General features: G+C 39.1%; 1 protein-coding gene across 6 annotated transcripts in view; it reads right to left on the bottom strand.

The window, feature by feature from the left end:
• Positions 1-1,361: 1,361 nt before the first annotated feature.
• AKAP6 (A-kinase anchoring protein 6) overlaps positions 1,362-26,423 on the bottom strand; it is a 503,026-nt gene continuing 477,964 nt past the window's right edge. For 5 of the 6 annotated variants that reach the window (XM_034648359.1, XM_019798936.2, XM_019798937.2 and 2 more), the window contains 2 exons: positions 11,198-14,609; positions 1,362-6,205 (listed from right to left, as the gene is read on the bottom strand). In XM_034648359.1, the coding sequence (XP_034504250.1) occupies positions 11,238-14,609 (3,372 nt within the window). In that variant the 3' untranslated portion in view covers positions 1,362-6,205; positions 11,198-11,237. The remainder of the gene's footprint in view (positions 6,206-11,197; positions 14,610-26,423) is intronic. The other variant, XM_034648361.1, reaches the window with a different exon arrangement.

The following is a 26,423-nucleotide window of genomic DNA, read 5'->3' as shown; positions in this document are numbered from 1 at the left end:
TATGAATTAGGTTTGCTTCAAAGTTATGTATAGAGTAATGTCACTCCAGTCAGCTGCATTATGACCCTCTTTATGAGTGGGAGAGAAAGGTGCGGGGCGGGGAGGGGGGAGTTTTTCCTCACTGGAAATTGTTTATGAATCCTTGGTAAAAGCCTGGAAGGGTCTCACGCATGTGAACATCTTCCAAGTTGTGTGTGTTACAGCAGAAAAGAGAAGGAGAAAAGTTGCTTTATGTAGGCCCTGTTTTACTTCAAAATACAATTAACAAATAATCTTTGCATATTTTCTGCTTTGTGAGGGCCCATCAATCAAGGAACAGAATGGTCTCAAGGTACCGGCCAAAATGCCTTTGCTACGAGAAACTGTAATAATGTGAGCCTGACCTGCACATACATTGTGTTATTTTACTTTGGAAATGCAACTACATGGCAAGTCTCATATTTAGGGGCCATTGCTATATGAAAGGTATGTGGTTGCTTTTTAAGGAAGAGGAAGCGGCTAAACAAGCCTTCCTCGAGTGTTCCCTCCATAGGCATGTGGCAACGGGAGGTAGTAGTGCTGTTGATGGTGAATTAAGGAAAAAACTAATACGGATGGTTACCTTCTGAACATCTTCTATTCAATAAGAACGCCCACCTATGGCCACAGCAGGGTCTGTGGTGAATACTTATTTCCTGGGCAAATTCAGATTGTTGATTATGACCAGCATGTGGGAAATGAAAGTGTATCTTACATAATCAATGATCATGATTTTTACCTTTGTTGGGGATGAGAAATAAATTTGGAAAAAAAAAACCACAAAAAACCAAAAAAACGGACTCTTTGAAATGGCCCGGATTTAAAAATGTTTTAGAAAAACATTTAGAGAAAGGATTCCAGTTTATCAGTGAATTGAAGTGAGTTTAGGTTATGTCAATTTTCCTGATGGTTCTGATTGAACTAATGACTTAGTCTGTAATTGACTAACCCTCTAAATCAATCAAAGCCAGGCTGTAATAAGTAAACTAAATTTAAGTCCTTAAATCGACTGTGGATGTGAAACAATCTTTAAGTGTATGAAACAAGGCATACTTTATTTTACTAAAGGTAATATGAAACTAAAATTTAGAACTCAACAAAATCTAGAAAGCAAAAAATAACGATGGTAGGTGCTAATATGTTACATTGATTTTGCAAATGGGAATCCCTCTACCTCTAAGAAGACAGTGTCAGAATTTAGAACACTGTAGACCAGAAATGGGAAAGCTTTTTCTGTATTGGACCAAAAATATTTTTGTAAATATTTTAGACTTTGTATGCCACATGGTTTCTGTCTCAACTACTTAACTCTGTAGATATAGTGGAAAAGCAGCCATAGACAATATGTAAACAAATGTGTGTGGCTATGTTCCAATAAAACTTTATTCATGGACACCAAAACTTGAATTTCAAATAATTTTCACATGTCATGAAATACTCTTGTTTTTTTTTTCAACCATTTAAAAATGCAAAAATCATTCTTAGCTCATAGGCCAAACAATAAAAGGCTGTGTGCCCAATTTAGCCCAAACTGTAGTTTGTTGACCCCTGCCTTCAACGAATAAAGCATGTGCTATAAGAGTAACTTGTGAACTTCAAGACATATCAAGAATGTCAGTGACTCATTCATTCTTCATTAAACAGTAGCTATTGAACACAAGATCACCTATGCACTATACTTGACAAAAATGTTCACCCTGAGTTGAATAATGAAAAAAAAAAAAAAACTGGAAACATCCAGATTGTGGGCCATTCTATAAAACTGGCCTTGACTTCTCAGAAATGTCAGTTATGAAAGACCAAAGAAAGAGTAAGAGCATAGGGAAACTGTTCAAATGAAAAAGACATGAAAACTAAAAGCAATGAATGATTTTTGTTTGGATCTGGCATTAAAACAATAACAACTGCGAATGGACATTATTAGGGCATTTGGAGAAATTTGAATATAGATTTGATATAGATTATCAGATATTGTCTTATCAATTTTACATTCCTTGGGTGTTAGGATGGTATTGTGGATTTGTAGAATAACACTTTTGTTCTCAGATGATGTAGGCTGAAGCATATAGAGAAGTGTTAGGATCTGAAATTTAATTTCAAATGGTTCAATCACACAAAAGTGTGTGTGTGTGTAGAGAGAGATGAAACTAATGGGGTAAAATATTAACAATAAACAAATCTGAGTGATGACTATGCCAATATTGTACAATTCATTCAGCTTTTATATAGGTCTGAAATTATTCAAAATAAAAATTGAAACAAGATATAGAAAAAAGACAGTTGTAAATTTAGTTGGTTCAAGTTAAAAAATTTGAAGTATAGTAATTATATGATGTTTGAAAAATCAGGTATTCATCGAAATTCTAAAATACTACTAAACTCATTTGGGAATTAAAATAATTTGACTCATAGGAAATAGCTGGATTATTTCAGTGTGTTTTGATAGTTGCATCTAATTTGTTCCTAGGAATTTTAGCATGGATAAAACCTAGGCTGGATGAACCAAACACACCAAAATCATCAAACTCAGATTCTCAAAAGCCCTGAATTTGGATTGTTCTATTGTTGTGTAAGATGCATATTTATTCAGTGACCAGAAATCTGAAATTTTTTTCTGTAATTAAAATTTTCAAATAGAAAAAACATTTCACTTCTAGTCAGATCCAGATAATTCCACATACTATTTCTGTTCATTAGGGTTTTGAAAATGTAGAGAGACTAGAGAGAAAAACGAAATAAATGAGTCATCATTTAATTTGGAGAGATCACTCTGTTCAAGGACATGAAAGGCACTTTCACAAGGAAAACTGTAAACCCTTTGTAGGCAGAGACTGTGTTCTAGTTGCCTTTGTATCTCTAATGCCAAACACAGTGCCTCACACAAGTAGCCACTCAATCAATGCTTGTTGAATGACTGAATAAATGAATGAATAAATGGGGGAGGGGACCCTGCTTTATATGGAAACAGGTTAGGTTTGGATTTGATGTAAGGAAAAGATTCAAGATGACTCCGGCACTAGACTGGGCCACTAAAGGACATGATGGATTATTTATTTATTTATTGAAATTTACAATGATAGAATAAACATATATCTTGAATATATTTTTAGAGAAAACCACTTAAATGTTCAGATATTTTTCTACATGTATGATGATAAAGACAGTTCCTCAATTTCAAGGATTCTGTCTGCTAACATTCACTCAGGTTGAAATGGATCTGAAAATCATGACAAGTGAAGGGCAGTTGGAGGGAATGAAAAACAGAAATCACAGCAGCTGGGAGAAGACAAGTAATTGGCCTCAGTTATCTTCAAGGACGCCATGAGAAAGGAGGGGTGGAAATACTGAATAGCTCATCAGGACAGAACAAGAACTGGGAGCAAAATTAAAGGCAGAGGAAAGGGAGCACTACGTAGATTTTAGCAGCCGAAGAAAAAACCTTCTAACAAAGACACACCCAACCATAGGACAGCTTGCCTTAACAAATAACGAATCACTCACTGGAAGGTGTAGGCAGAGTTGGTGTGACCATTTTCAAGGATGACTGGGAGGTAGTGCCCACACGCAGGAGATTGAAGCTATCCCATCCCTTCTAACCAGAAAAAGTACTGTTCAATAGAAGTCATTTTACAAATTCAGTATTAAGTAGGTAATTAACAAATATTCTGAATACCTTAAGGTCTTCAATGAGCGTATAACAGGTAAATGGAACATCATGGTCACTTTGTTCCAGCAGGTGTAGACCTCGGCATTACCCAAGGAAAGTTTAGGTTGTCTCAATATGTAAAATAATACCATACCTTAACAGAGATCCCAAATGCTCTTAGGTGTTTCAAAGACTCTAGGATTTGTTCTTTCTCCACATCTCGGGCCACTCTCCCCGTGTCCTCTGTTATTTCAAGCCTAGCTTATTTTCTACAGCTGTCTCCTAATGAGCCATTTATCTCTAATCTCTTCCTCCTGTAATCATCTTGACCACCACTACTAGATGTCTGCCTAAAACTTTTGAACTATTACCTATTCAAAAGCCTAGAATGATTAATCAATTTAGAAATATGTATGGAAAAGATTAGAAGAGACGTAACAATACAAATAGTTATTAAAATGGTAAAATTACAGACTAGTATTTTTTAAATGTTCTTGGTGTTGTACTAATGTTCTAATGATAAGTAAAATCAGGTGCAAAAGAAAGACTACACAGTTTCCTTACTACCTACCATATTACATACCAAAGCTCCAACTTAACTTTTTCAAAGACTCCTCATTCAGTCTCCCAGTTTACCTTTTGCCCACTACCCCTGCAATAAAACTCCACTCATTTTCTATTGTCTAACTTTCTGTTCCCTTCTAGCACTTCTCTTCCGCCTTAACCCTCTTTGCTACTTCTGCTTTGTGCCCCTTTTGCCACTTTGCTCTCTTCCTTGCCTGCAGGACACTACTGCATCTCACTTGTATATTCACCGCATCTGTGCTGTAGGTAGGCTTCCTAAGGGCAGGGCCTTTGTTCATCTGTGCATCCCCCACATCTAGAATAGTCCTTGCAGATAAAAGGTGTTAATCATCTAGCAATTGAATGAATGATTGCATTACCTATTTTCCTAGTTGTTTAGGTTTTAGTGTAGGTCTCTCAAAATGAAAAGGTACACGTCGCCCATACTGCCTAATTCAATACTTAAATTCAGTAAATTTTTATTGAATACCTACTGTGTATCAGGCACTTTAGTAGGTGTTAAGATATAAATTAAAAACTGCATTTAAGAGGAGCAATAAAGACCAGATGGAATATTTCTCAGCTAATTTCTTTTAAAACAAAATAAATACACCTGAAATCTATAGTCTAAGTGAAAATAGTCAAATTTTCTAGACTTTACTACCATCTTTCTAGCAAATGCATTCAAAAGAATTACATAAAATAAATATGAGACCAACTAGGTAGCCTGAAATCCAATATTAAACCATTAATGATAAGTAGAAATAAAAAATCTAGGATAGGTTCTTATTGGTTTAGGGGAACTGGCATTTAATCATTTGTGTTCCAAGATCTTTACAGTGATCGAAAGATTTTGAAAATTATGAAGGCTTCATGTATAGTTTAAGTAATTTTAAGCCTCTTATGCAATATGGATATTTTGGAAGCTACTACGTGTTCTAGTTTTTCCAGAATCAGATGTAATAATTTGCTAAAGAACACAGGTAGAAGAGATCACTGATTTTCCTTTTCCCCCAATAAACTATGTTTATTATGCCAATTTTAATTACCATGCAATCTAATGGTTTAAGGCTTATATTTTCCACATCACTAGACATCATAAACATGAAAGCATTTTATACTGTCATTATACATCAATGTTTGTACTTGGTTATACATATATACAGAAATTATTCACACATCTTAACCTTGCTATTTCCTCCTCTCAAACCAACATAATTTTACCATGAAAGCAGCTTTTTAATAAATGGTATAAGAAATACAGCAAGGCACACTTTTTTAAAAAACTTTTTTCTCATTACCACCTCAAGAAGCATAAAAAACAAAAATGTTGTACATAATTTAATAGTAGAATGTCACTAGTTTATAATATACAACACCATATAGTTGTTTCTTGAAGTGCTGCATAGATAATTATTTTTTAAATAAAATAAATAAAATGGCGCTTTTACAAGTTGCTTAATTTTGAAAGAAGGACCAGTGTTTCTTCTGTATGCTGCAATCAAATCAAATGTTGGCTTTTTAGGTAAATCTCTTTCAATAAACATAGGGATCATACCATAAAAAACAAAAAAAAATCCAGATTGAAACATGAAATTGGTCAAGTACCGGCGGGGGGGGTCATTCCAGACAGGTGAATTTAATGGACCATTGATTTGGTGGACTGCAGAATTTTAAAGAGTAGATGGGGAGGGAGGCGGCAAACGGAAAAGTCTCGCTGGAGAGGCGGGGTTGGTAGAGGTAGCTCGGGACAGGAATCCGTGGGAAAACAAGCAGCTTTGCAGAGAACTTCAAAGACAATCACCTAAAGAAAACCAGTGCACAATCCAGATCACAAGGTTCATGTGGACAAATCGCATTCGGAGGGAAGAGTCATCTTGGGAGAGGTCAACGGAACAAATGGCAGTGACGTGATGAAACCACAGACTAGCCCAGGGTGGGACTAGGAGACCACCCCTGAGTTACAGCCAGGCTTATCTACAAGAAACAAAAGAAGTGATAAGAAAAGGTATCAGAAATGTCTGTTTCATTTGCAAACCTGAGCCCTTTGAGGAAGCCTGCCATGTTGGAACTACCTGAAGATACTCTGGAATAACAGGATACATAAAACATAGTGATTTTAATAGCCCAAGGTTCACATTACTGACAAAAATATTTCAGAATCAATTGAAAAATATTGGTTTTTTTTTTTTTTAAAGACATGGTTATAAAGAAAACAAGAAAAATCATCAGGTTTGACCTTTTCTCTGGATATCATCTACTCTTTTGGTTGTGAACTCAGTTTTGAACCCTCAAGATAGCTTCAAATCACCATGAGACTGTGAGGCTGCCGGAGCCAAGCGATGCAGCCAAGTATCTCCAGTGATTCACAGCCTGGGAACCTGGACCCTCAGGTGGTTTAACCTTTCCCTTGGGGACTGTGTGTGTGACCATGGGAACTGAACAATTCCACTATTATATAGTGGTGACATATTCATAGCTTTGTTATAATTCCAAATATTTCACCCCTTGCCGGTAAAAGGATATAATCTGAGCTTCTAGCTCGAATATGAACGCATTTCATTTAAGGTGCAGACACCCTGTGCAAATTAGAATGATTCAATTATTTCTGCACATCTTGATGGCTCAGATACAAATTTGTTCCAAACTCAGTCAGTTCTGCCTATTTCTAAGGGGCTGAAAGCAATAAGCTGGATGTTAGGAAAAGCTGAATTCCAGGGATAGGCAGTATAGTATGCAATTACTTCAGGCCCTCTGACCAGCTCTCAAATAAAACAGGCGTTTGCTTGTCTAGGTTTAAACTGCGCTCTGATGTCTGACGTCAGGTTGCTTTATTGCCTTTCTAGAACTAAATATTCTCATTCTCTGTCTTTCTCTTTCTCTATAATCATGAAACCTGTTTATGAGCCAGAAAGACTTTAGCAAATGTGGCTTGGCTGAAGTCACAGGAAGTTGGGGAGAGAAGGCCAGTTCTCAAGAACAGGGAGAGATAGACAGGAACAGATGGACAAAATTTGGTACAGTCAAATACTGCAGTAACTCAAGAAAGAGCATGGTGCATTGTTCAAATGCCAAGGACACGACTCACTTGAAATATGGACACTGAGTAAGGAATCCTTAGGTGAGGCAAAGCTGGTCTTACTAAATGCCGATTTAAATTCTCTCTGGCTAATCAATTCTTTCAACTTGGCCCACTTGGAAAGGGGCAGGCAAAACTGATTGAAGCACAGATCTGGGGTGTGTGTGAGAGAGAGAGAGAGACAGAGAGAGAGAAAGAGAGATGGGTGATGACCAACAAAATCTTTGTTATTTAGCATGGCAGGGCTAGTTATTCAGAACTGATGGATAATTAAAAAGCATTTCACATCCACCAGAACCGTGACTTACTAAAGTGATTTTAAAGGTAAATTTGATGCGATTACACTTGCATTGTTTAGCGAAAAATTAATACACTATTACCAGGAGTAGTTTTTTTTAAAACTGCTTGGCCAGCTTTGGATCATATTAAACACTTAGTGTCAATCCAACTAACAGAATATGAATTTATGTTGTATACATGAGAAATGTTTGCTCTTAAAGTTTTCTCAGGTTGTAAAAACTGAGTGGAAACAATTTTACTGTGTATGTGTGTACTTGAGCATGCATAAACACAAGTAATTGCTGAAAATCTAAAATCTGTGAGCTACCAACAATCACATTTGCAGACCAATAAAGCAGGAAAAGCAAAGGGGCTAAAAAGTTCTGAAGGAAATACATGCATCCTAAGTAAATACAGCCCCCCCCACACACACGTGCACACACACATACAACATGCACAGTAAAACAGAACTGAAAACCAGAGTAAACCAAAAAGAAAAAGTACACACTGGCTGCATGTGATGAGTTAAATTTTTATACCACAGGATTTGTCCAGCCTGAAGTTTACGGTTAAATCATTCACCAAAGATCAGAGGCTTATGATGAGGATTATGAAGAAATAACTGTCAGAATACAGCAAAAAGATTAGTGCAAAGTACATCTCTTAGGCAGGTCCTAGGAGGCACTCCAGACATACATTATGTGCTTCTTCCAAATTAGGCAGAAATATCTGGATCTATCCAGTTACCTTTCCTTTGATGTGATTTGTTATAACTGACCTCTCTATTTTGGTAGAAACATAGCACATAAATGAAAATAGTGAAAAGCACAGCAGTGTGCCTAGAAATCAGTGCAAACGCATCCTGTGTTAGATCATGTTTAAAAGTTCAACAGTTTCAGCGGGTTTTTAATTAGAACAGTAAATGAAAAACCTCAAAATATCTTGAAAAAAAAAATTCTTGGTACAGTTGCAAGCTGTAGCTGCTGTTCTAAGTTGTAGCTCTTCCAGAAGACATAACTTCATCATCTGAGAACTTATTTCTGGGGGGAAAAAAGCCCAGCAAACTGAACTCAGTGTATTTTATTATCTTGCTAGGGCACCCCAACTGATGGTTTTGAAACTGCTTTAAAAAGTACAGTTTTTCCCCCCTCTTTTGAATCTTGTAGAAAGTACAATGACAACAGTTAAGCTTTTATAGACACAAAGTCTCATATTTACCAAATAACTTTACTATGCATTCCTGATATTTAACACCAAAGGCTTGTCAACCTTTTGAGATTAAATAATTTGTCCTGGTTGGTAGTATTTTAACAAAGTGTAAATATTTATGCCCAGGTACCCAGTCCTAACGACGGGTGAAAAATTTAGGCATCCAGATCTCTGGTCTGCATGATACTGAAAAAACTGAATAGGACCAGTGAATATGGCTATTTAAATGGCCCTTGGCGGATCACAAGTCACTTGGGGGCGATGTGAGTTCTGCAGAAGTACAATCTGGCTGCGGCTCCCACTGCCTGAGATGGGGCCAGGAACCACCTCTTGGGTGCTCAACAAAATCTCTCCAACTGTCGGGTGGGCTAGCTGATAGTTTTGCACTGTCGTGCCTGTGAAATGTGAGGGCTGCGTGGATCCCACAGCACGTTCACTTGCCCAGGTCCAAAGATGGAGCTGCTTAACATTTATATTTCGATTCTCTAGCTACATCATGGAACAGAAGGAACTCCCAGAGTATCTAAAAGGGAAGGGTGCGACCCAGGAGCTTCTCCAGGGCCACTGCCGCTGGAGCTCTGGATCTCGGCATGACTGGTGACTTGAGGGTCCCAGTCACACCATATCATGCTCTGAGGGGTGTTGCTTTCAAGCCTTTATCCCCTTGCAGAAAACAAAAATCAGCCAGGCTCCACCAGCCCTTCCGTGGAGTTCGGCAGAGCCAGCAGTACATTGGGTACTAATAGAACTTGCTTAGAAGAGGCTTATGGAATTGCAGTTACTCTCCCTTAATGGTCAGTTTTACTGCATACTGATGGAGAATGTGATTATAGGGTGGACATGTTTCACAGAAAATACATTTCTCTCTCTCCTACTTTTGTTCTCACTTGCAGCCAATTGTAAATTGAGTCTGAAACATAGGAAATTAGTTGAGCTATATTAGTAAGTAGGATGTCTTTCTTCAATTTTGCATACCGAGTTTATTTTTAGGGTATATATATGGTATAGATTCCCCCCCTCCCCATTTCTAGCAGCTCTACACAGAATCACACATTTTAATGAGCTTAGGGCACAGGTGTTGCAGGAAAAAAATAATGATGTTTGCCATTCATCTTTCAAATTAAATAATGTGTTTTTAAATAGTAACTTTTTTCATAATACATTATGGGAACAACATTTATCTGTCACATTTTAAAAGATGTATTTGTAATAAATGTAAATTACTTTTAGAAAATCAGTAATTAGGCTCATCAAAAAATAAACAATCTGCCACAAAAAAGATAATCTTTAGCATAGTTAAGTATAATAACTGTTATTTGAATAAGTTAACAAATTAGGGTAGATTGCTTCTGTAATTCATTTCCTATAGCACGAGTTTAGGTTACGGCATTAAGCTTCTGGAGTGGGGGGTGGAGATGGCATTCGGCACCTCATACTTTGGTGAAATACAACTCTCACATTCAAAAGCTCAAATTTTCTTCTTTAGACTTGATTGAGAAAGTATATTCATCACTGGGGCTCAGAAACGGAAAATAACAGAATTTTTGTGTCACTTTTCGAGCTATATTATCATCTCCGAATTATCAATCAATAGCTGTCTTATTAAATATGAAGAGTGGAATGACTTCCTCAAAAATTTTGATGGAAATCAGCCTGTCGCCTTCAGGCAAAATTCAAAAATTCTGTTTTTATCAAAACGCCATTAACTTGTCATGTACTCTCTCCGCGTTTGCTCCCTGGGCCTGTTTTCGGTCTGTGCGGGTGAACGAGCCTCTTCTTTAATATCAACTTTCCCTCCTATTTGAATCCTCAGCCTTGGCCGTGAGTAGGAGCGGGGACAGCACAGCCTTCCACTGGGGAAGCAAATGTGATGATAGTTACATGAGACAGAAGCATAAAAGGAAGGCCCAGAGCAGGAGATGCAGCCTTTAACCTAATCATTGCTCATTTCCAGGCACCGGAGGGAGCGGGCAGCTCTGCATGCAGGAAACTGAAGTGGGGAGCCCTGTCACTCCGCACGCATTTTGATCAGAGGGGATACTTGCAATTGGGAGAACCTTTTTCCTCCCTCACTGGCAGAATGTGAAGTCCTAAATTATTCTCTGCTTCCTCAAATTTTGTATTCTGCCAGAATGCTGTCGTAAAGATAATGTCATTAAAAATGATGCTTGTGACTGTCTCTCTCCCTTTGCCTCACAGTTACTTGCATTGTTGGCAATGTCTCTTCCACCTAAATGTCTTATTCAGTGAAATGTCTGCCATGACCAGTCCTGCTGACTAGTCTTCTCTCCTATCGTGGCACTGTTGACTCAAACTCGTAGTTGAAATACATATAGATATATATTAAATATATGTTAGAAATACATTAAGAACATGTATGAAAGCATGAGGAGCGTACATACCTTTCAATGAGATGATTTCATGCGTGGAGAGGGTTGCACTCTACCTATGCATATTTTTATGTTGTTCTTCATGAAGATTTGGAAGATTTTCCTCACAGGTTAAAGTTTTGGGGTTGGGATGCAACGCAGCCTTGTCTTTTGGCTGCTTTGCCTTCGAGGAGAGTTCTGGAACTTCAGATTTGGCTGAAGCAGCATTATGTTCTTCTGGCCTTTCCAATTCACCTGTGTTTTCTGAACTCTCCTTTTCACTGCCCAGCCTGGAAGTAGTTAGCTCTGAGCTTTCCCCGCAGATCGTAGCTTGGGGTAAGCCATCCGCTCCCTTTGCGACATCAGATTCTTCATGATGGGGAGGACTTGAAAGAGCCACCATGTCTGCCTCCTCAGCCAGGAGAGGAGTGTCGCTGGACTTCGGAGAGCCAGCTGCTGCTGCTTGTGGCACAGAGGCTTCACCGGAAACAGCAGGCTCATTTGGAGGAGGGCCGGAGAGGCAGGGCTCATCTCCATCCGGGTCGTCCTCAACACAGGCCTCAAAGAAGCATTCAGGGTCTTCCTTGTCTTCTAAGCCAGAGTCGGTAACGTCCAGTGGCAATGGGGTGCTGCTCTTCTCCTCCACATAACTGCTGACCTCCCCACAATCACTGTCATGAGATGAAAGAGATAAGTAGGAATAAAAGTCCCCTTTTCTCAGCTGGATGGGCCGGTGAGAATGTTCCAACACCTTCTCCTTGATCTGAGTTAACGAGGTAGGAGCAGCTGCCTCATTTTCAGGTTGAGATTTACTTTTCAGGGCCGTTGAAGCCATGTCGATGATTTCCTTAACAAAGTCGTGTACTGAACAATCCTCAGCATCTTTCTGATGGAAAACATCTGGCTCACAGTCACAACAGGAAATGTTGTCACTGACAGAAACATTCTCCTCTGTTTCGTTTTGTTCAAGTGCTAGGCAGCAACGAGCAGATTTTCCAGCCACACTTGGTGCATCATTAGAAGAGTTCAGTATATCGGAATCCTGTCTATTGATAACTCTGGCTTCTGAAGGCAGCTCTGGGCAAGACTTCTCGGTGGGAGTAAAAGCAGTTGTTGGAGTTTCAAAATGGTGGTGGTTTTGACATTTCTTTAGACGATGTCTAACAGTTTGGGGAACAAATTCATTTCCAGGAATATTTGAATCATCTGAGCTATCCATAAATACTTTACACTTACAACGCTCACTGTCTGAATTCTTCTTCCCTGTTGTACCAAGATTTTCTGATTCCTTTGAAATCCCATTCTGTTTATCTTTCTGCCTTTCTGGGGTGCTTTCAATATTGCCATTTTCCATGTCAGCCACATATGGGTCTTTGTTAACTTTGAAAGTATTTTTCTTATTTTCACCCTTTGTCCCTAACTCATGGGTGTGGGATAAATTCTTACCATTTCTATTACTTTCAGAGAGACGTTTTATGGAGCCGTTTAGTAGAGCTTCGATGTTCAGGGTATCAGAGGGATTGGTCATCTCACTACTACTTACATCCTTACTGCCCTTTATTTCATCACTGAGATTACACCTTCTCTTCTCTTTTGTCAAGGAAAGCTTTGGTCTGATCCAGGTCTGCAGTTCATTCTTTATATAGTCCAGCCCTGACATCAAGTTGCATTCTTCATAAATTTCATCATCTGTTGCAATACTGGAGTCGTCATCCTCATCTTTGACGCACAGCTCTTCTTCTGTCAAGGTGAGGGTGGAGCTAGAAAGGAGGTCACTGTCATCTTCATCATCAGTGCAAGCAGAGGTGCAAGAGACATTAACAATCATGCTGACATTGACGTCGCTTTCATCAGCCACCGACCGAGTCAACCGCTTCCTGAATGATGCATTTGATTCCGGGATCTTGTTCTTGTGTAATACAATATCCTCTGAGCAAAGAGAGAGCTCATCACTGCTGCTAAGTTCTGTAAGAGATGCTGGCGAATCTTCATTGATTGAAGATGCTATGTCCAATGATAGCTGGCCAGTAAAGGACATCTTTTGGGAACTGCTTTGGAGAGTCATATCAGAAACACTTCGCTTTATCTTTTGCTCTGAAGGGCTCTGGATATTCTCCAAACGATTCAGGAGATCCAGTGTTCTTTTACTCAGTTCACCAACCGAGCCACTGCTCACACTTATGTCCCCAGAGCTGTGACAGCTAAAAAGATCCTCATTGCTTTTATAAGATGTCAACCAACTTTCTAAAGAAGTGCTTCGCTGGAGGCTGTCACCACCATTTTTAAGGATGCCCAATCCAAATAAGTCACCCCCTGGAGAAAGGGACTCAACAGATGAGCTGTGGGATAACAGGGATAGCTGTCTACCGTTCTGCATGCCAGTGAATGTCTTCTCTACATCACCACTTTTATATGAATTTCGATCCATTTCATGGGAAGCACTTGCCAAAAGCCTTTCATGGGGAGGTGCATCTGGTTGTAACTCTGAAGCCTGATGTTTAGATTTGCAGGACTTTTTATCAAAATAAAAACCATGAAGCAGGGGATCCTCCACATGTGCTTTTTCACTTTGTGACTGTTTCATTATCATTGGTAATTTGAGTTTTGAGCCTTGGAGGTATGAGTAATCATAAAATGTAAACACATCATGTTTTCCTTGTAATTCTTCTCCCAAACAATCAGGGGTATATTTGGTAACACTGTTTAAATCTCCAGCTTTTCCATTTGCACAACCCACTGGTGAAATGGATGACTGAGAGCTATTTGGAAGCTTAATGTGTTCCTCCTCATCTTTAAATTTTTGCTTTAACACGTTAACTGCATCTCCCATTTGTGGGTCCAGATGTTCAGTTTCAGGGTTACTTGGGGACCCATCCGCCACATTGAGCAAGCACATTTCGGAGTTGGTAGTGGTTTCAGTGTCTCCTTCACTCACGATTCCACTCTCACTGCCTGAATTCTGGCTCATGTCGCCTCCATGGCACGGGCAGGGCTTCACCAAACTGGAACCTCCTACAAGGTCTGGCAAAGATTTGGTAGATGAAAACGAAGAGTCTTTACTAAGACTCTTTGTTAAAACACTAGGCTGTGTCACGCCGGTGAACTTCGGACTGTTTTTCAGAAATGGCATGTGGTTGTCCTCATAGAGTTCAACATTGTGGAGGCTGTACACTTGGTAAATGTGTGGACTGGAGGGGGCAGTGATACTTGAGGCATACTGAGATCCCCCATGGTCACCTGCCTCTTCTTCATAACCAGGGTCCTCACTACCTATCTCTTCAAGCTTTGAGGAAGGCATGACAGGTTGGGGTTCTTGATCAAGGTCATTTGAGTCTTCATTCAAACTAATTAACTTGTTACTTATGTCAGTTTCATCCCATTCCAGGGCATCCTCACTCGTGCCATTTAGATCCATCAAGCCAGGATCAATCACATTCAAAGTCTCCTGTGTAGGAGGAAGAGGGAAAAAAAAAAAAAAAAAAGAAGAATTAGGAAACACACAAGCATGAACATTTTATCTATTCAAAATCTCTTGGAAGAGTCAGGAAAGAAATTTGCCCCAAGCATGGGTTTGAAAGATAGCATAATTATCAGCTCTATTTTTCTCTGGAATAACATCCAAAATTATTGAAATGGGTTTTTCTATCAATAGTAATTTGTCACTGACGGCAATAACGTAGATTAAAATGTAAGATTATTACAGTCAAGTTGTAATTTTTGGAATTAACCATTTCCTATTGATTCTTCTACATGTTTAACTGGGATTGGGCGAAGATAAAACTGTCAGGTAAATGAAGGTAAAAAGACATCTTGAAGGCATATTCACACTAATACTCTTAGTTCTGCAGTCCGTAGTGGGATACCATCTGTAGCCACAAATGGCAGACTCCCTCTTTTCTATGCCTGGGCTTTCCACTTGAAGCAGCCTTTGCCTTGGGAAAGTAGAATAGACTTACAGCCACCTGTAGAGCCATTCACGGTCAGAGACCCTTGCTTGTCTATCTTTTCTTCTGCCTTCCTTTTCAGAATTTGGCCCTGTTCACCCAAAGACCCAAGATAAACAACACTTGATTGGTTTCCTCACCTCCATTTTACTGGACCCTGAGTCTTGGGCCCTGGTTCTCTGAGTCTCTCTCGCTTCCCCAGTCTCTTCCTCCAACAGAGACTCTACTTTGATCTTGCTCACTTGCCTCACTGTTGTCAGTCCTACCCCTATTTATTATAAGCAGGAACCCTCCCCTCCAGCCCACCTCTAGCCCTAGAATAACAACTATCTGAGACTTTCCTGACTCTCAGGTTTGACTCAGCCCAGATTCTCTTACACTGCACTCTGCCAGCACAGTTGGGATCCTTGATCTTTCCTTGAATGTCCTGGTTTTAACTTGGGTTAGGTGGAGCTTGACACATTATTCTGGGACACAGTAGTTGAATAGGCTCCTGGACTCTGTCCAGATTCCCCCACCATCCTCACTTGCTGTCCAGCTGTCTGGATTCATGCTAGAGTCAAGAGAGGTGATAGAGATATGCGGGCCCTGACAGGCTCACCTACAGACAGAAACTCAACTAGAACTCTGCAGCTCAGCTTACGTATATGCAGGGTAGTCAGGCTGGGCTCTTGAACTATGCGGAGTGGTTAAAATGTTGACTTTGCTGCCTACCAGCTGCATAGCCTTGGGCAAGTTGTTTAACCTCTCTGAGTACCGATCTCTTCGTTCACTTGTTCAAGGCGGCTAGCACTATTCATCCTTCGAGATAATTCTGAATACTAATAAGCTAATGCTTGTGAAGGTTGAGGAGGCAGTCAATATAAGGTAGCTGTAATTCTTAATACTTGTAGCGTTGCTCTAGAGTGGCCTTGGGTCGATTCATAAAGGGTTCTCTCTGCCTACCTTCTCTCCTTATCATTCCTTTCAATTTGTCCTAAAAACCATAAGGGATTGACCACATGGTAGGTAGAGAGAGATGTCACACAATATAATAGGTCAGCATATTTGCATTACAATTCAGAATTATTTATTTTTTTTTATAATTAATTTTATTTTATTATATTATGTTAATCACCATACAGTACATCCCCTGATTCTGATGTAAAGTTTGATGCTTCATTAGTTGCGTATAACACCCAGTGCACCATGCAATACGTGCCCTCCTTACTACCCACCACCAGTCCATCCCCTTCCCCCACCCCCTCCCCTCTGAAGTCCCCAGTTTGTTTCCCATAGTCCATAGTCTCTCATGTTTCATTCCCCCCTCACAATTCAGAATTATTTTAACGGCCTGATGAAAAACAGTCCATGATGCTTTTATTCCTCAGTAGCGGGCAAACGGCTTCACCAGCAACATATTAACAAAACTTTCCCAAGAAGCCTCGGTCCTTCCTAGAACTAGTAGTTAAAGGACACCACACAACCTCATTAAGTATAAAATACCCATTAGCACTTTATTATACTGGATATGTAAGAGATTATCTGTATAGCCTACTTAAGTTTAAAAGAGTCCAGTTACAAAGTAAACATTAATTAAGGGATATTTTTAAATTTTATGACAGAAATCTTTCATGCTGCCAATGTTACAGCGGTTAATCTAGAACACTGGCAGTCATCATATTCACTTAGGTATGGAGTACATTCACTGTGATGAATTTTTATTAGGATTTCTGTTTATTCTTTGCTTGCTGATAAAGGAAGTACTAATGACCAGTTAGTATGGCTAATGAATGTTAAAATCTTCAGCTGTAGAAACAATCAATCAGTCTAATCAAATAGTGTATTAATTTCAACTACTATCTTGCCTGACACTGGACTCCGAGAGTGCTAATAAATAATTGAACTAGTCTTTCAGAAAAGCTCTCTTTGTAACTCTCTGGTTGACTTCAACTTTTAGCAGCACAGATTTTCTCTGAGAGTCCCAAACCCGGGGGGGCTCACACTAGCTGCAGGAATTGTGCCATCTGGGCGTGCCGTCAGGAGCTTAGCCCGAGTGACGCCTATAACTTGGACTTGTCTCCCGTGACACAGTCGTTTTCTGACCAAGTGCTGCCTTTGTGGCGTTACAAATGCAAGTCTCAGGAAGTAGAAAACTTACAGCAGCAACTAAAAGAACAAATCCTTTGCTCAATTAGTAGTCGCAGTGGAGATTTTCCATAGGAAAAAGATGAAATTTTGTAATATTGTCCTTCCCCCTCCTTAACTCTCTCCTCCCGTACATCTCTTAAATTTATTGTAATTGCTGAAATTTTTTTGTATGTCAATTCCTGGGACTATCTGACAAGATCCTTTAGAAAACTGTTCACTTCCGTCTTTAAATTTTACATATTAAAGAAGTGCTATTTGGTCTGCCCTCATTCACTCCCTTCTGTTGTGGATTAAATTCTGTCAATATTTTCAATAAAATCTCCATTTCCTCAAGATTTAAGCTCAAACATAAAACATCTCCTGGGGGCAAGAAAGTATGGAAAGTCTCCAAGAGGAAGGGCACTGGGGTATTTATATAAGTAAAAAGTTATCTTTGAAAGAAATGATATGTGTATAGAGTAATGTAACTGGCAGGAGAATTATTTGGTCAAATGCCCTCTCTGATGATAGCTCAGCAGCCAGTAATGCTCAAGTTAATTAACCATTTGTTGTTGTTTTTCTAGAAAAACTGTCTGGTACTTTTTTTAAAAGGCACAAATGTTCCTGTCTTTGATAAAGTGATAAATTAGAAATGGATTTAGATAAAATCTAAGAATATTTGACTGAAACCAAAAGGATGGTGAGTAGTCCATGAGGTTCCAATAGAGAGACTGCAACTCCAAAGATAATTCTCAATTAAATTAATTTGTGTGAGGGTCTTTCATTCATCAACTTGCTTCACTGGTGCAGAATTTGGCCTAAACCTGAAGCTCTATATAAATAATTGCACACACCTACACACACCCCTTTCAAGAAACAAGTGGAATTAATTGGTGCTGGGTTTTTGGGTTGCTTTTTTTTTTTTAATTCTTGGAAGCAGGTTATTTATTTCAGTACAATACACACAGAGAAAGTAAAAGAGGCTGCAGAAAAGATGATGATGATGATGATGATGAAGATGATAATGATGAAAGAATCAAGATTCCAATTGTAGGAAGTAACGTACAACAGAATTAATTTCCTTCTGTACTTGTATGGCTTTAATTGAACTAGGTCTCCCAGGATTGCATTTCTAAGATTTTCTTAAACTTTTAGGTTACAAAGTGGGTTTTTATTAGAGATGAGAAACACATTACCAACTAAAGTGTTGGGTAGTGTAGGGATGAATGAACCTGAATTCTATAAAACAACCCAACAGAGATAGGATATAGCTACCTCTAGATTCCTTTAATTTCCTTTAAAAAGTTGCATCTTTTGAAAACCTAAAGAAGGTCAAAAAGAACAGCATGAATGGAATGTTCCAGTCGAACTTCTGGTTCTCTAAATGGGCAAAACCATTAAGAGGTCTTACAATTTGTGTTCCTCCTATTTATTCCAGATCCAGGAGTTTATTAAGCAATATCACTTGCAAAGTCCTGGGAATAGAGGTTTATCTATAGAAAAGTGGAATATAACAAAAACATACAAATAAATAAAAATGATAAAAACAGAAACATCATTAACTGTAATTGAGTAAAGATCTGCGTATTTACCTTAGAGCAAAAAGTAGACCACATGGAAGTTTGACAGTTTTTAAGAGAACTCAGAGTTTGTAGTAATCTGCCTCTTTTTGGGCAGAGATAGATTCAGAGTTAGCATGAAAAAATTTAGATGAAAAAAGAAATAGGATGAAAAGCAAAAATGTTCACTAAATGTTTATCAACCATTTTGGGATTCAGGGCAGAGACTCAAATAGATCTGAGTGTGAATCCTGAATCCCCTCTCTAACACGTTAGCTCTGTGGTCCTGGGCAAGTTATTTAACAGTTAGTAGTTACTTAGTTCAACTATTTAATAGGCCTCAGCTCCATAATTTGTATATCCAAGATAAACACAGCACATTGGGTCTACCTTAGGGAGTGCTGGGAGCTTCAAATGAGAAAATGTATGTCAAGTCCTATAGTGGGGGGAGCAAGGGGTTGACACACAGTAGGTGCCAATGACTGGCAAGCTACCAACATAGATTCCCTTTGCTGAAATGGGACAGGGCTGACAATTAAATAACCATAACTATGTTTGCATGAAGACTGGTGGTTGGTTGACTAATCTCCTTGGTACAACCACATGCATGGAATTTAATGAAATAAACATCGATTAGACCCGTTACTCACTTCCATTGCCCTGTAAATGGGGTGTGGGTTTGTCTTTGTCTGTCCTGACTGGGCTTATATCTCAGGAATAACCAGATGAGAAAAGACACCTGCCCAGCTCTCAGCAAGGCCCATAACTCAAGCACTTTCTATTTCCTGAAAATAATCTTTTTTTTTTTAAAGGCAGGTCCATTGTCTGTGAAATTCTATCACAACTGACACATGAGAGCAATCAAATCCTGCTCACTATCTATCAGATTGACAATAATGTTAAAGTAACTTGTCTCAGCTCAGAAAATGCTTTGAAAGTCTATCTCACACTAATGATCAAAAACTGTTCTAGCGAATGCTCTTTTTCAATAACAAAGCTGATCAGAAACTCAAAACAGACAAGTAAAACCCAAAGTCATCTCACAAATCTCACTAAAATGATTACTGACATGGACATATTTCCTACTCTTGACTATACAGACATTTCTGAAATAGTTGAAAATGAAAAATCCATTAGATTTTTTTTTAAAATGAGTTTTATAATAGCAAAAATTGACTTAATTCTCAACAGGGCCCAGGGACAAAAGAGAGTCCAATATTAAGAACCGGGGGTTTTCCTCCTGGATGTAAACTCCATGAGGGCAGGGGCTCTGTCTGTCTTGTCTCCACCAGAGCCCCCGAAACTGAGACAGTGCCTGGCAGAAAGCAGGTTCTCAAAAACCTTTACTGAGTGAACTGCATGAAGGAAGACTTGGCTGTGTTCTCACAAACTATTGAAGAGATCTGGGGAAAGGTCCCGAGGTTAAATTCAGCCATGGTGAAACCACCTACAGCATTTCTGACTTTCTAGCTGGTGCCACCTCTCAATTAAAAAAGCTAGTACCCTCAAAAATATTATGCTCAGAAAAAGCTGTACAGAAAGTCATATATTGTATGGCTTCATTTATATGAAATTTCAGACTAGGTAAGTGCATAGAGACAGAATAAAAACTGGTGGTCACCAGGGGCCTGGGGGAAGAGAGAAGGGAAGCAATTGCTTAACATTTGTGGGGTTTCCTTTTGGGGCAATGAAAATGTTCTGGAACTAGATAGAAGTGATGGTTACACAACACATGAATTTACTCAATGCTAGTGAGTTGCTCACTTTATGATTAATTTTATGTTATGCTAATTTCACCTAAATTTTTTTTTTAAAAAACCCAAAAAATGAGAACCTGGGTGGCTCAGTCGCTTAAGCATCTGCCTTTGGCTCAGGTCATGATCCCGGGGTCCTAGGATCGAGCCCCATGTTGGAGTCTGCTTCTCCCTCTCCCTCTGCCCCTCCCCCCGCTTGTGCTCACTCCCTCTCAAATAAATAAATAAAATCTTAAAAAAAATTAAAATAAAATAAAATAAAATAAACAAGATAATAGGAGTATTCAGTCCTGTTGAGTTTTAGAGCCTGTAACACCATCACACATAGCAGGACTTCATCACTCTATCAAGAAACTTGCTTATAAAAATATTACAACAGACAGTATTTCTGAATTCATTTATATCTCGGTGCATATATTATCAATAAAGATAATTTGTTATTACAGACTTCTTTGTTTGGTCTTTGCACGTGCTCATCATTCTAAGAAAGGCTGAAGAAAAGAACATCCTGTGTATAGTACTTCTCTTAGTTAAACTTCATTCGTTTTGATGCAACAGTCTCTTCTGAGGAGAGAGGAGTGGGATTAATAGAGCCCTGATTTGCTAGGATAGTCCAATCTCCTTTGACCTTACTCTACTTGATTCCTCTGTAGTATTTGACTTGAAATTTTCTCCTCTTCTGATTACTTTGATGTTAAGCCTCCTCATAAAATCCATTTCAGCTGCCTTTTAGATGATAGTATGTCTCACAGTTCCGTCTTGCCTCTTTTCACCCTATAGACTCCCCTGCCTTGAGTTTAGCCACATTGCTGTTGTCTATTATTTTGAAGGGTGTATAGGCTATGTTGAAGAGAAAGGAATTCAAGAGAAAGTATGGGGGGAGGGGATCATTGCAAGAAGAAGGAACAGTAAGAAGCAAAGGCAGATGGGATACAGCTTTATGGGTACTTTCATAGGAGGGAAGAGCAACCAGCAAAGGAAACACACAGCAGGAAAATCTGGGAGTTGAGAGAAGGGGACGTTTAAAGCAGTGGGTGGTTAAGAGTGTTATAAGAGCAGAAAAGATAAGAAGAAAGGGAGGTGAGGTAAAGCCACTGAATTAGCAAGAAGAAAATAATTTGTAACCTTGCAGAGGGCAGGTCCTAGAGGTTGGGAGGTGAGGAAATGAGCATTGGACGTGCCAGAGAGTAGCCTGAAGGAATCCCGCTTCCACAGTAAAACTGCTGTGGAAATTGGGAGCCTGTCCTCCCAGGTGCTCTTCACCACCTTTTCTGTCCTCCAGCATCAGTCTTGGAAGGAGAGCAGAAGTGGAGAAACCACGGAAGCCAAAGAACGTATAAGGTTCAATAAACAGGGTGATCGTGAGGCTGTAGGAAGGACTTCCACAGAAGAAAGAAGGATCCACAAAATATATGCACTGCTTTCTTCCCTCTCTACAACCTCAGTTTCACAGGAGAGCCTGCCCCACAGGAGTGCTATTGAGATCAAGAAGCAGTATGTTTGTGCCGATCAATTAAAGACATTTAGATAGTGTCACGATTACTAACTTGTAGGTGCAGTGGCCTCAGTGTTGGTAGTACTAAAGCTATGTGGCAATAGTCAGATGCCTTGCTTCAAGCTATGTTGTCCTTAAACACGTTACTCATTGTATAAATCACCACTCGTATCTGTTAGGCATCCACTGTAGAAAAAAGGTATCTTCCCACCGACCTCCAAATGTTTTACTAGAAGTAACTAGAAAAATCATCTACTAGCATTGGTAAATAAATTATTTTGTCTTGACTGTTGCTTTATATACAAACATATTGAAACTTTCATCATAGTCACAACAGATTGAATAGGAAAATTAGTTATTTTTCTCTTCTTCATCACTATTTTGTTTCCCTGAAAATTTTCCCCCAGAGTTTCAAGAAAGTAACTAAATTCAGAAGTGCTTAAAAATGAATAAAAAAAAAAGAACTTAGGAAGAGATTTTTAAATAAAAGGATGTCTTTATCTGACCTCTTCGGTATTATACAGAACCGAAACAAATAAAAGGAAGTACAGAAGAAACATAACTTCAGTATAGTTGTAAAAACCCACCCCATAAAATGGGGGCATTTTCTACATTCTAGCACGTGGTAAACCTACTTGGATGACAATGACAGAATCACATGCCAGGTCTAATAAACTACTTTCTTCCCCCCAATGATAACATCTGGCCTCATTTTTCTGGCATTGCTTTAGCTGTTTGGTGTTTGCCTTTTGACAGTCAGGACTGACAGAACTTGAGTTCTGTGCCTCCAGATGTGGTTCTTGCCTCCCCTTTGCCTTAGTGAGAAGTAGACTCTTGTCCCTCCTTTATGATAAGGATCTCCCATTAATAAAAACCTACATTTTTTGAGACCTACAGAGCGTATTCATAGTAAAGAGGTGACAAGTGCCGTCACCAAGTGAAGTTTTCTAGCACACGGGCTTTTCTGTGACATAGACTTGGGTTTCCGACTTCAGACTGAATTTTAAGAACACGAGATTCGTGGCATGCTCCTGAGGTGGCCTAATGTTAAGGAGAGCCTTACCAACATGCTGAGGTCTGCCTGAAAAGCCAAACGTGGGATAACGCCCTCTACAAAGTATATATTAATTGAGAGAATCGTGTGTCTTCTCATTCTCAACAAGGTACATATTAAGAGCCAACATGGTGTTATTATTGTTCTTAATTGTTTGCTCCTCTCAGATAAATAGGGTGTGGGTGGTTTTGTTTTTGTTTTTGTTTTGTTTAATTCTAAGACTGTGACTACAGTGCACCGATCAGAGGAAAAAAAAAAAACTAAGACTAAAATGTTGACCAATTTTGATAAGCCAAATTATCAAAAATGGTACATATAATTTTAATCTCTTCTCCCTCCCAATCAATCAAACTTATCTTGCTTTTCCGAGTTGATCATCTGATTGGCCCAAGGTTTAAGATGATTAACAGGAAGCTAGCTCATCTATGATTCATTTTCTTATGATGGCTTAACCCTTGTTTCTATTATCTGATTTTATTTCATTTGATTTACACCTTTAACAGGCTCCTTTAAAGATAACTGCTTTCAGACTTGGGGAGAGCTAAACATTCTCAGAATTGCTAGAACAGCTCTCCTGCCTTGTCACTATTCCCTCTGTAAAAGTGATGAGAGTATACAAGTTACACTTGATGCTGGAAATGCTGCTTGAAATTTCAGGATGAGTTTTCCTATAAGGTAATAAACATCTTTGAAGTGAGTTTCCAAGAGATTTTATACTTTTGATTCCTAGAATCCTTAGACATGTTAAAAATGCAGAAACCCTGGGGGGATTTTCTTTTTGCGATCTCAAGAGAAAAATACTAAGGATCCTAAGATCCGATTAGATTTAAAAACTCCATCTTGATTGCGATAGAAGCTCTGGTCCTGGTCTCTCATGGAGGAGGCGCTTGAGAGTTTTGAATGTCAGGACATTAATTCAAACTGTAACCCAAATCAAAGGTTCCCAAGTCAAAGACATGTAAATTTCATTCTAGAGGAAAAATGATCTCAAAATGTGAATTCGTTTTGTAAATTAAAAAAAAAAAGCAAAAATAGAGGTTTAGGGTCACCTTAATCCCTTAAAATCCTTTTGCAAGGCAAAGGCAAAAATAACAAAAAAAACCCTACAAGCCCCAAACCCTTCTGATATGGGTCCTTAAACTGGCAATTTAGAGAATATGCTGAGTTTATAGTCCAGGGACGCAAGACACCGACCGGCCAGTGAAGCTAATTACCTGGGCAAGACCTGCTGAATTTACTACTCTAGGCACTCGACAATGGTAGCATCTGTGACTTACCCCTGCTTTGTTTGCAGTCCGTGCACAGCGTAGCGTACGTTGACTACATAAAACTTGACTGCTTTTTCTCCCTTAATAAATAGCAAGTAATCAGGGAAATATAATGTAGGTGACCTCCACCTCCTACCAAATCAACAATATTTTTCAAAAGTCTACTTTATACAAGACATTCTCCTGGCAAACATCATCGCTATTAGGAAGCGTGGGGAACACTTGGAGAAATAGAGATCCCTTATGTTTATCTGCAGATAGGCTCTATACTAAGGTAACAAAGCGTTATTTTTCTCTCCAAATTTGAAGTTCCTCCTCCCACCAAATTAATCATTTTCTCTCGTTATTTAGTAAAATCACTAGATGAGCTGTGACTCCATAAACTTTAGGAACTCATTTATTATGTTGCCTGATCAGACCTTGCATTTATTTACATAGTGTACCCATAAAACCCAGCTTTCATTAGTGCTGGGGAGGAACAGTCCTGCTCCCTATGCTGGGGAAGGTGAAGCTGGAGAAGATAATTAACCATGAAACAATAAGGAGGCTTGCTGGGTAAGCAGTAGTGTGAAAACAGTTACTACTCACAAAAGAGGGGAAATTAGCTTGCTGGATAAAAAAGGAAGTGTCAGATTGAAGACTGAAAGGCCTGCCAACAGAAGTAGATAGCTCTATGCATCATTAATGAAATTTTTTAACACTTAAACGCCACAGCTGTCCACATTTAAATGCATGTAAATGCCATGTGTTTCCAGAGATTAATATGCATGTTGAAATATTTCTTTTCCCCTTAAACTTCGAGATGTTGTCTCTGTCTATTTCATTTCACCTACTTCCTCTCCCAGAATAAAAATGCACCAGCTTTCTCAGCATTGTGTCCTCATTTCCAAAACCCACGTACACGGAGCCTCCTGGAGATGGGCAGCGCGCTCATTATATTTTAACAAACACATTATTTTACATTCATAATACCGATATTTTAGTAAACAGAAAGTTTGTTTTGATTTTGCTGCTTCACAGAGTGAAGACTTATGATGTGCGTTTCCTTTCAAAACTTCCTCCTGGAGCATTAGTGCTCCCTGAAGCAGCCCCATTTTGGCAGAAATTCAGTTCTGTGAAGTGCCAAAAGAAATAGAATAAACAAACACTGCTCCATGCAGCTGGTAAGATAATTTACATATTACTGCACACCAAACATGAAGACCTGAATATGGATTAGAGCTACGGTGATGACACAAATGTCATATAGATAAAGAGAAACAAAATCCAACACATCGTTGTTTATTTTACCGCTGCTACTGTATGAGTGCCACTCAGAAAGAAAAAAAATATACGGAGGAATTGCTTTTTGAAAATTGGATTCCCTTCCTCATTCCCTTCGCTTCTTTCAGACTGCGAAACAAGAAAAAGAGTGAAAAGGCATGGATTCTTTGGATCCCCTAATATTCTGTGCTTTTGTCTTGTGAGTTCAACCTATTACAATGTGCATCAATTTGAATGACATGGGTCAGTCATCTTAAAAAAACAACCTTTAATATCTTAAAGGAACAACCTTTAATATACAGACCTGAATCCCTACCTCGCCCTTGTGCCGCCCTTGATAATTCCGGCTGAGCACGTTGCTCTTTGAGAATTTAAGTTCCCTGAACGGGATCTTTGGGTAGGCAGGTCCAGGAGGCCATCTGGGCCCATTAAAGCTCCAGCAGGAAACACCAGAGAGTGGACAGGACTTGCCTAGAGTCCTTAGCTAACTCCTCTTCTGTCCTCATTCCTGCACATGCCGATGGCTTGCTTGCTCCAAATGATTAGACCCTTCTTGTTCATGGCTGGATGTGTGGATGTCCTAGGGAGGGAGGGACAACTCTCTAGATATTTATCGCCCTAACTCCTTTCCAGTCCTTGGGGATGACACAAGCTATATGAAGAGCTAAGAGAGTACACTTAAATGATGATGGTGACAAGGTGAGGAATAAAGAGAATGCCAGATATTTTTAGCTTCCACCAAATTAAAAATTCTTTATCCCACACTGGACAAGGTTGACTTTTCTTATATGCAAAAACTGCTCTTGAAATGGG

This window comes from Ailuropoda melanoleuca, chromosome 20 (assembly GCF_002007445.2).
Source record: "Ailuropoda melanoleuca isolate Jingjing chromosome 20, ASM200744v2, whole genome shotgun sequence".
NCBI lineage: Eukaryota > Metazoa > Chordata > Mammalia > Carnivora > Ursidae > Ailuropoda > Ailuropoda melanoleuca.
Note: the sequence above shows the minus strand (reverse complement) of the source record. Positions and strands in the feature narration are given on the sequence as shown.